Source organism: Crocuta crocuta, unplaced genomic scaffold, assembly GCF_008692635.1.
Source record: "Crocuta crocuta isolate KB4526 unplaced genomic scaffold, BGI_CrCroc_1.0 scaffold528, whole genome shotgun sequence".
NCBI lineage: Eukaryota > Metazoa > Chordata > Mammalia > Carnivora > Hyaenidae > Crocuta > Crocuta crocuta.
Window position 1 is genome coordinate 1,333,300 of NW_027530010.1, and position 10,605 is coordinate 1,343,904.

Sequence of the window (10,605 nt, forward strand, 5' to 3'; positions counted from 1 at the left end):
GCTGCTCAGCTGCCCAGCTCAGTGCCCGACGCGGGGCTCGAACCCATGAACTGCGAGATCATGACCTAAGCGAAAGTCAGACGCTTAACCGACCAAGCCACCCAGGCGCCCCCATTTTAACCACTTTAAGTGTACAGTTGAGTGGCAGTTGGTGTGTGCACACTGTGCAAACATCCCCACCATCCATTTCTAGAACTTTCTAAGTCTTCTCAAACTGAAACACTATACCCATGAAACAGGAGCTCCTCAGTCCTGCCTCCCCCAGCCCCCGGCACCCACCATTCAACTTTTGCCTCTATGAACTTGACTCCTCTAGGGGCCTCATATAAGAACATTCAGGGGCTCCTGGGTGGCTCAGTCAGTTAAGCGGTTAAGCGTCTGCTCATGATCTAGCAGTTTGTGTGTTTGAGTCCCGTGTCGGGCTCTGTGCTGACAGCTCAGAGCCTGGAGCCTGCTTCGGATTCTGTGTCTCCCTCTCTCTCTGCCCCTCCGCTGCCCATACTCTGTGTCTATCTCTCAATACTAAATAAATGTTAAAAAAGAAAAAAAAAAAGAATCATGTGGTGTTTTTTTGTGTCTGCCCTAAGGCACTGAGCAAGATGTCCTCAAGGTTCATCCATGAGGTAACATGTGTCAGAATTTCCTTCCTTAATTTTAAGGCTGAAGAACACCGCACTGTAAGTATACACCGCCTTTTGTCTGTGGATGGGCCCCGGGGTCATTTCCACCTTTTGGCTGTTGTGAATAACACTGCAGTGAGCACCGGCCTACGAGTGTTTGTGTGGGTCTGTGCGCAGCTCCGGGGGGTATACGCCTAGGAGGAGAATTACCAGGCCACGTGGCAGTTCTATGTCTTCTGGTTTTTTTTTTAAAATTTATTTCTAGGAGAGAGAGAGAGAGACAGCGTGAGCAGGGGAGGGTCAGAGAGAGAGGGAGTCACAGACTGAAACAGGCTCCAGGCTCTGAGCTGGCAGTCAGCACAGAGCCCGACGCGGGGCTCGAACCCACGAACCGCGAGGTCATGACCTAAGCGAAAGTCGGACGCTTAACCGACTAAGCCACCCAGGCACCCCAGTTCTATGTCTTCTATTTTGAGGAACAGCCCACTGTTTCTCAGAACAGGTGGAACATTTTAGGTTCTCACTAGCAATGTCTGGGGGTCCCAATTTCTCCATATTCTCACCAACATTTGTTATTTTCATTAAAATTTTTTTTCTAAATTTATTTATTTATTTGAGAGAGAGAGAGAGAGAGAAGAGAAGAGAAGAGAAGAGAAGACAAGGAGACACAGAGAATCCCAAGCAGGCTCTGATGTCAGCACAGATCCCAATGCAGGGCTTGAACCCACGAATCATGAGATCATGACCTGAGCTGAAACCAAGAGTCGGATGTTTAACCGACTGAGCCACCCAGGTGCCCCTGTTATTTTCATTTTTTTAATCTGTTTTTTTTTATTTTTTATTTTTTATGTTTCATTTTATTGTTGAGAGAGAGAGAGAGACAGAGTGCAAGCAGGGGAGGTGCAGAAAGAGAGGGAGACACAGAACCCAAAGCAGGCTCCCGGCTCTGCATTGGCACAGAGCCTGATGTGGGGCTTGAACTTACGGGTGGTGAGATCATGGCCTGAGCTGAAGCTGGATGCTTAACCGACTGAGCCACCCATGCACCCCAAAATCTGTTTATTTTTACTATATTCATACTAATAAGTGTAAAGTGTTATCTCACGTGGTCAATGGTAGATTGTCTTTGGAGAAATGTCTACTCGAGTCCTTTGCCCATTTTCTAACTAGGTTGTTTGTATTTTTATTATTGAGTTTTAAGGGTTCTTTATGTATTCTGAATATCAAACCCTTATCAGATATAGGATTTGGGAACATTTTCTTCCATTCTGTACACTTCCTTTTCACGCTCTCGATAGTATCCTCTGGTGGACAATGGTTTTTAATTTTGATGAAGCTCAATTTATCTTTTCTTTTGCTGTTTACACTTTTGGTGTTATATATAAGAATCCATCACTAGGGACACCTGGCTGGCTCAGTTGGTGGAGCATGTGACTCTTGATCTTGGGGTTGTAAGTTCGAGCCCCACATTGGGTGTAGGGATTACTTAAAAATAAAAAATCTTTTTTTTTTTTTTTAAAAGAATCCATCACTAAATACAAGGCATGAAGGCTTATTCCTATGTTACCTTCTAAGATTTTTTATGGTTTTAACTTTTATATTTAGATTTTAGTTCATTTTGAGTTAATGTTTGAATATGGTGTGAGGTAGGGGTCCAACTTCATTCTTTTGCATGAGGAAAGATGATTCTGTCTACCTAGTGCCATTTGTTGAAGAGAATGTCTTTTCCCCACTTCGTGGACTTAGTACCTTTGTAAAAAACCTATTAGCTATAGATGGGTGAGTTTATTTCTCGACTCTCAAATCTGTTTCATTGGTCAACATGTCTATTCTTATGCTAGTACACATGGTTTTGATTATTATTATTATTTTTTAATATTTTTATTTATTTCTAGGAGAGAGAGAGACAGCGTGAGCAGGGGAGGGTCAGAGAGAGAGGGAGTCACAGACTGAAACAGGCTCCAGGCTCTGAGCTGGCAGTCAGCACAGAGCCCGACGCGGGGCTCGAACCCACGAATCGCGAGATCATGACCTAAGTGAAAGTCGGACGCTTAACCGACTAAGCCACCCAGGCGCCCCAACACATGGTTTTGATTATTATAGCTGTGTAGTAAGAGTTTGAGCTTGAGTTGGGCTCTGTGCTGACAGCTCAGAGCCTGGAGCCTGCTTCAGATTCTGTGTCTCCCTCTCTCTCTGCCCCTCGCCCCTCATGCTCTCTCTGTCTCTCTCTCAAAAATAAGTAAACACAAAAAACAAGATTATTTGAGCTATCCAGGGTCCCTTGTAATTACATATGCATTTGCAGGTTGCCTTTTCCATAGCTGCAAAAATTTTTTTTGTTGTTGGAATTTTGACAGGGATTGTGTTGAATCTGTTAATCATTTTGGGGGACATCTTAATAGTAAGTCTTTCTACCCAAGAACATTTTCCATTTATTTAAGTTTCTTTAATTTTTTTTTTCAGCAATGTTTTATAGTTTTCAATGTACAAGTCTTTTACCTGCTTGTTAAATTTTATTCTTAGGTATTTTATTATTTTAGACACTATGAAAAATAGAATTACATTCTTGCTTTTTGAGATTGTTCATCGCAGGGGCACCTGGCTGGCTGAGCTGTTAGAGCACAGAACTCCTGATCTCGGGGTGGGGTGGGGGGGGACTCCTGAGTTTGAGCCCCATGTTGGGTGTGGAGATTACTTAAAAATCAGAAAAGAAAGAACAGAAGAAAGAGAGAGGCTTGTTCTTTTCTTGTGCGCCGAAGCGNCTCGGGGTGGGGTGGGGTGGGGCTCCTGAGTTCGAGCCCCATGTTGGGTGTGGAGATTACTTAAAAATCAGAAAAGAAAGAACAGAAGAAAGAGAGAGGCTTGTTCTTTTCTTGTGCGCCGAAGCGCAACTGATTTTTGCAGGTTTGGTTCCCTGCTCTAGGAGCTCTAGTAGAAAATCTGGTGGATTTTCCATTGTTAGGATCACGTCTCTGAAATACATATTTTTACTACTTTTCCAACTTAGTTGTTTTTTACTTTTTCTTATCTAATAGCGCTGGCTTCAACTTCCAGGACAAGGCTGAACAGCAACGGTGAGAGCGGGTACCCTCCCACAGCGAATTTTGTTCTTTAAAATAAAACCTGTTTAGGTCCCAGGTGGTTTCGAGTTGCAAGGACCTTCGCGGATGGGTTGAGTAACCGCGCCTCCCGAGCGTTCGCGTGTAGGCGGAGCCAGAGCCTACGGGGCCCTGCGCGCAGCCCTCCCATTGGTTGTCCAGTGCAGGGCCCCATGCTCGCACGAGGGGATGCAGCCAATCAGCGTGGCTCATCTCCGCCCAGCCAGCCCGCGCTAGATCGCGTCGTCCTGTCCCTCCTGCTGCATGCCGGGAATTGTAGTCTGATGGGGCCTTTCCGCTTGGAGCGAAGGGACTCGGGAACTACTAGACCCAGCGTGCCGCGCGCCCAGCCCGGTGGGGTTCAGGAGTACCCCGCCTACCCTCTGGATCAGGAGGCGGCACCAGCAGCAGGTGAGAGAGGTCGCGGGCAGGCGCTCAGGCCCGGTGGGAGGCTCGGCTTCACGTCCGTGCAAGTACGTGGGGGCTCACGAGGGCCGCTGTCTTGCGTGGGAGGCCCGGGTGTTGGGAGCCCGCGGGCCGGACCCGCTGACCCTCTGGGCGGGCGGAAGCCGCCGGGATGGATGTGCAGTGTGCGCGCCCAGAGACCCCCCGGCCGCCCGGTGGCTGCTCCGCCGCCGGCCGCGCGCCGCCTGTGACCGCGGACCTCGAGTCCGTGGCTCCCGGGGTTGCGGCCCAGTTCTCCGTCGTCTTGGGGTTTCTCCGAGCCTGCGCACCCCTCTCCCCGCTCCCCGGGGAGACCTGGGCTCTCGAGTTGGCGCTGCCACTGTCCACGTATCTTTCTGCCTCCTCGAGCCTCCGTTTGGCCTTCATGAAAGGCGGCGCTTTAAGGGTCCTCGCAGCCCCGGGTCCTCAGGTCCTTCAGTCTGGGCTCTTCCAGCTGTGCTCCAGGACGTGGGGGAAGAAGCCACGGGTGTAGCAATTCCAGAGGTTCCCCGCAGGGTTGACGGCCGAGGGGATACAGTTGGGTGGCGTTAAGTTATTCGAAGTGTGCACTTAAGTGCGGTCGGTGGACTTCCAGGCAGCCGGCCGAACTTCTGCTCCGTGCACTAACTCCTTCGCGTAAAGGCCCTGGAGCCTCGCTCAGGAGGGGGCGGGGCATTGTGGGCCCCGAGGGAAAAGGCTGGGGGTGGTGGGGGTGACCTGGGGAGCTGCCACCGAGCCTCTGCCTGTGGTGCTTGCCCCTGCAGGGAGTGCTCAGGGCCCCCTCCCTATGCCACCCCTGTGATGCCCCTGTCCCGCTGGCTGAGATCTGTGGGGGTCTTCTTGCTGCCAGCTCCCTGCTGGGTGCCCCGGGAGAGGTGGCTGGGTTCCCTACGGCGGCCCTCCCTGGTGCACGGGTGCCCAGCCCCGGGGGCCTGGCACGGTGCCCGCTGCTGGTGCCAAGCGTGGACAGAGGAGCCTCGGTGAGTGTGGTGGGGTGAGGGGCCTTGGGGAGGGGAGCAGTGCTCAGGTTTCTGACTTGACCTTCCTCTCCTCAGAGCACTTTACTCCTCCCTCAGAATGAACGGAAACCAGAAATTGGACCCTTATGCCCAAGAACAGCAGGATTTCATCCAGCACTTCTCCCAGATTGTCAAGGTGCTGACAGAGGATGGCATGGGCCACCCGGAGATAGGTGATGCCATTGCCCGGCTCAAGGAGGTGAGGGATCTCTCCTTGATTCTCTCAGAGAGAGAATCTTTGGCTTGTTCTGGAAGTGTGTGGGGTCCAGCTTTGACACGGAGTGGGGGCGAGGGGGGAGGAGCAGGCTTTTACCTGAGTGACTCTGGGTCTCCTCTGGAGGAGCGGGGCCTGGGCAGGTGTACTTCCTGCTAAAGGACTGCTTTGTATAAAGGGTGAAGGGGGTGAAGGCTTCAAACCTGGTAAGTCTTTGATTTTGTTGAGAAAGGGAATCAGGTGTCCGAGATCACAAGGTGCTGTTTTGATAGGGACCTGGGGGGAAGGCAGCCTGAGGGGGACCTGGTGAGGCCAGGGCGGCACCAGAAACCTTGCCCCAGGGGAAGTCTGGCTGGTTTTTTTAAATTTTATTTTTTAATTAAATTAATTTTTAAATATTTCATTTATTTATTTATTAAAAATTTTTTCTAATGTTTTTATTTATTTCTGAGAGAGAGAGGGGCACCGTGAGCAGGGGAGGGTCAGAGAGAGAGGGAGACACAGAATCCGAGGCAGGCTCCAGGCTCTGAGCTGTCAGCACAGAGCCCGACGTGGGGCTTGAACTCATAAACCGGGAGATCGTGACATGAGCTGAAGTCGGACGCTTAACCGACTGAGCCCCCAGGCGCCCCGGCCTTGTCTTTAATACAGAATACAGTGAGGGAGGCCTTTCACTTCCAGTGTGAGTGGTGGGTGGGAGGAGGTGGCGGGGAAGCTTAGGCGAGGGGGGTGGGGCAGGCACCTGGGAAGGAGAGACCTGTGTGAACAGTTTTCCCTGGGTTCAAGCCCTGCTCTGGGCTTCAGGGCAGATTTTAATGTGCAGTATGGAGGCTTTAAGTTTACTGAGGAGTGCAGTGCCTGGCTGGGTCAGTCAGTAGAGCTTGCGACTCTTGATCTCAGGGTCATGAGTTCAAGCCCTGTGTTGGACACGGAGCCGGGTTAAAAAAATAGAAGAATTTACTATGGAAGACAAGCCAGAGAGAGCTGGGGATGCAGGATAGGAGCAATTCCAGAGGCTCCCTGGAGGAGGAGGCAGGTTTGAGGAAGTTAGGTGGAGGTCGGGAGGGAGAGAGTGTGGGGAGCAGTCTCCACGGCACCTGCCGACGCCCTGCCCTCCCCCTTGCGCCAGGTGCTGGAGTACAACGCTGTCGGGGGCAAGTACCAGCGGGGCCTGACGGTGCTGATAGCCTACCAGGAGCTGGTGGGGCCCGGGAAGCTGGACGCGGACAGTCTCCGGCGGGCCCGGACCGTGGGCTGGTGTGTGGAACTGGTGAGAAGACAGGGCGGCCGGAGAAGGCGGAGGTTTCATCGGGGTTGGGGGTCGTCCTGGGGAGGGGAGAGGAGGGAGGAGCCTAAACCTAATTTCTCCCCGAGATTCTGTGCAATAGTAGTCGAATTTAGACCCCAAACTACTCCAAGGTTAGCAAAGGTATGGAACCTCTTTGCCAGCAGGTATGTATTTAATCCACAAACCAGCCGTGGGCCAGGGCCTTGGAACTGGGCATTAAGATGTGAGCTCTGGGGCGCCTGGGCGGCTCATTTGGTGGAGTCTCTTTGTTTCTTCTTGAAATGTGTATTTTTTTTTTTTTTTTTTTTTTTGAGAGAGAGAGAGAGAGTGGGTTGAGGTCGGGGTGGTACAGAGGAGCCGAAGCAGACTGTGTGCTGACAGCAGAGCTCCTGACGTGGGGCTCAAACCGTGATCTTGAACCGTGAGAACATGACCTGAGCTGAAATCACACTCAAACAACTGAGCCCCCCAGCTCCCCGAGCATCTAACTCTTGATCTCAGGTCTTGTTCTCAGGGTCATAAGTTTGGCCCCTAGTTAGGCTCCATGCTGAGTGTGGAGCCTACTTAAAAAAAGAGAGAGAAGAGCCTGGGGGGCTCAGTCGGTTAAAGGTCTGACTTTGGCTCAGGTCATGATCTCACAGTTTGTGGGTTCGGCCCCACATTGGGCTCTGTGCTGGCAGCTCAGAGCCTGGAGCCTGCTTCGGATTCTGTGTCTCCCTCTCTTTCTGCCCCTCCCCTGCTCCCTCTCTGTCTCTCAAAAATAAATAAACATTAAAAAAAGAAAAAAAACGTCAACTCTTTTCCTCCGAGCAGGGGATAACCATGCAAACAAGGTAGTTCTTCCAGAAGGTTACTCCAAAGCAGAGACTGAAAACTTTCAGCCCACTGCTAGTTTTCAAAAACTAGGGCCCTAAATTAAAGAAAGAAGAGATGTTACATAAAAACCCAGATTTCCAGTATTACTTGGGAAATTGCTAGATCTGGGCCCAGACTCCCATGTAGCTACAACTGGCTGACGTTGAATCGTAGGGGCTAACCCAGGACAGGGCCCATGCTCTTCTGCGTGGCCCCGTCTCTCTCTGCTTTGCTCCAGCCCCCTTGTCTCCCATAGCCTTGAAGGGGCATTGTTTCCTGGCCTAAAGCCTTCACTGGTGACAAGGAGCCTGGGTCCCAGGAGGGGTGCCGGGTGCCAGGCTCTGAGAAGGGTGGCGGTGAGCCCCGAAGGGAAGACACTGACGGGCAGCGAGGGCGGGAGGGGCTCGGGAGCAGCCATTTGGTTCAGGCCGCGTGGCTGGCACCCTGGCGTGTGGCTGTTGGAAATTCTAGCCTGTGGCTCGTGAGTGAGGTGGGGCTGGAGAGGAGGGATTTGCCTCCAAGGCGGTCAAGGGATGGTGGCGCCCCTGAGGGACGAGGCCCCGGGTGACCGGCAAGGAGGATCGGGCCGGGCGGGGGTGTTTGAGGGCCCCGCGCTTCACTGGGTCGAATGAATTGTCATGAATTATAGCTGCACCTGTGAGGGTTTCCTTTTTTAAGCATGGCTGTGATGCTGTCACTTCCCAGGGGCCCTTCTGAGCTGTCCACCGGTGTTTTTATTTGGGTGGTTTAAAAAAAAGAAAAAAGTATCTTGGGAGAGACCGAGGGAGCACGAGCGGGGGAGGAGGACTCCGAGCTGTCAGCACAGAGCCTGATGTGAGGCTTGAACTCCCGAAACCCTGAGATATGACCTGAGCCGAAACCTAGAGTCAGAGGCCTAACCAGCTGAGCCACCCAGGCGCCCCTTGTAATCTCTGCTTTTATCTTTCTACTTCTGCTTCATCTCCTTCAGCCTCTTGCTTTTCTGTTTCAGCATTTACCTCCTAGAAACAAGGACGTTGGTCTGTATAGCCACAATGCGGTGACCACCGTGTCTTAGTTCAGTGGGGGCTACGACAAAGTAACGCGCACGGGGGGGCTTCACAGAAGTGACTTTCGCAGAGTCCTGGGGGCTGGAAGTGGGAGATCACCGCACTCGCGTGGCTGGTGCCCGTCCTGGCTCCGGGGGGCCCCTTGCTGCTCTGCCCTGTGCACGGGGGGCCCGGTCTCCGGAGGCTGTGTGGTGAGGCCCGGGCTCGGCGCCTCTGTGACTCTTAGGATTTCAGCTATGCATTTGCAAGGATACATTCAGGCCACAGCAACATTCCAAGATATTTATTGAACATTGATACAATAATATGATCTAATGTATATTTTGCACTTAAATATTCCTAATTGTACCCAAAATGTCCATTCTGCGTTGTTTGGTTTTTTTTAAACACTCAGGGTCCAGTCAAGAGTAACACACTGTATTTGGTGATTCTTCTTCAATCTTTAATCTTTAGAATAGTCCCTCCACCGTAATTGACCAATACCATGGATAGATTTCTCATTAATTGAGACTTTGGTACCGGTATGTATGTTAAGTTTCCCCGATAACAGGATGTGCAGTTGGGGTGAAGCAGCTGCCACGGGGTAGGGGAGGCTGGGGGAAGCCACGCGCCTGTGCCCCTTGGAGGCCGTTCTGGTCGAGTGGGAACGGCTGAAGGCGGCGGAAGAGGCAGCGGACCCGTGTCACTCAGAGTAAGCGCCATGTAAATAAAACACGTGCCTCCAATATGGGGAGCCCAGAGCCTGCCCAGGATGAGGTCAGATGGAAAGGTGCGGACAGATGCCTCCTTCCCCGGGGATTCACTTGGGAGAAGAGCGGCGGCCACCTTAGCCCTTTCTGTGCCGTGCGCGACGGGCCGCGCTGGGCGAGCCGAGCCAGGCAGGCCCACCGGCACTCATGGAGATCGGGACGGCGTGAAGATTGGAAACCACGTCCTGAAAAGCTATGTGTAAAGTCTCGGAACGTGGGGCCTGACTACGACAAGTATCGGGTACATGACAGCGTTTCACTGTCTCTGTCAGACATGCATTGATGGCGCATCGGCTCTGGGAGCGGACTCCCGGGGGGCAGGCGCCGTCCTTGCCTCCAAAGACTTGGCAGCCTGCTGGGAAAACCCGCACCTCCCGGGGGCCTCGGGGAAGCTGGGCGTCAGAAGCCCTGCGTGGTGTGAGTGGTTAGACGGTTAAGACCCACGGGGGTGAAAGTCGCCAGGGGTCAGACTCCAGTTCTGTCCCTATCACACCTGCACCCTTAGATGAGCTCCCTGAGGTGGGGCTTTGTCCTGGACACAAGGGTGTAAGCAGAGTGCCCGGGGCCACGCGGGAACAGCTGCCTTTACTCCAGAAGTCACATAAAGTCAGACTGCATGAAGAAGTCTTTCCGTCAGCATGCACGGAAAATTCTGGCGGGAGCACAGTCCCTGAAGATCTTACCTCCCTCGCCCCAGGGTTGTCTCAGCCTGTGTGTTTGGGGGTGTCCGAGATCTCCTGGAGTCTCTCAATCTGGAACCGAGAGCTGTGACCACACGTTATACCTGGCACGGCCACACCAACAAGGTCACAGAATTTTCCGAAGTCCCACAGCACCGCACAGCGGTCCCAGCCTGTCCGTGGTGGCCGCTCTGTCGCCGGTAGAAGGAGCCCCCCGTGAGCAGACCCTAGGGCCTCACCCCACTCCTCCTTCTCCTCTAGCTCCAGGCTTTCTTCCTGGTGTCAGACGACATCATGGATTCCTCCCTCACCCGACGGGGGCAGATCTGCTGGTATCAGAAGGTACCGTGGGCGCGGGAGCCGGCCCCGGGGAGGTGGTGACCTAGAGCCTGCCGAGGTGTTCCCGCTGGCCAGAGACTGACTGACTGTTTTCTCTGCGTCCCTGACAGCCAGGCATAGGTTTGGAAGCCATCAACGACTCTCTGCTTCTGGAAGCCTGTATCTACCGCCTGCTGAGGCTCTACTGCCGGGAGCAGCCCTATTACCTGAACCTGATGGAGCTGTTCCTACAGGTGTGCTGCCGGCCCGC

General features: G+C 52.8%; 1 protein-coding gene and 1 long non-coding RNA gene across 7 annotated transcripts in view; both read left to right on the top strand.

The window, feature by feature from the left end:
• The window catches only part of LOC144231639 (uncharacterized), a 4,700-nt gene extending 710 nt beyond the window's left edge, over positions 1-3,990 (top strand). The window contains exons 2-4 of one of the 2 annotated variants that reach the window (XR_013335132.1): positions 588-677; positions 3,656-3,694; positions 3,942-3,990. This is a non-coding gene — a long non-coding RNA (uncharacterized LOC144231639). The remainder of the gene's footprint in view (positions 1-587; positions 678-3,655; positions 3,695-3,941) is intronic. The other variant, XR_013335131.1, reaches the window with a different exon arrangement.
• A 48-nt stretch (positions 3,991-4,038) lies between these two features.
• The window catches only part of FDPS (farnesyl diphosphate synthase), a 9,242-nt gene continuing 2,675 nt past the window's right edge, over positions 4,039-10,605 (top strand). The window contains exons 1-6 of one of the 5 annotated variants that reach the window (XM_077764156.1): positions 4,130-4,191; positions 4,927-5,142; positions 5,218-5,380; positions 6,525-6,665; positions 10,278-10,358; positions 10,466-10,588. In XM_077764156.1, the coding sequence (XP_077620282.1) occupies positions 4,964-5,142; positions 5,218-5,380; positions 6,525-6,665; positions 10,278-10,358; positions 10,466-10,588 (687 nt within the window). In that variant the 5' untranslated portion in view covers positions 4,130-4,191; positions 4,927-4,963. Of the gene's footprint in view, positions 4,192-4,926; positions 5,143-5,217; positions 5,381-6,524; positions 6,666-10,277; positions 10,359-10,465; positions 10,589-10,605 lie in introns of all 5 variants that reach the window. The other 4 variants (XM_077764158.1, XM_077764160.1, XM_077764159.1 and 1 more) reach the window with 4 other exon arrangements.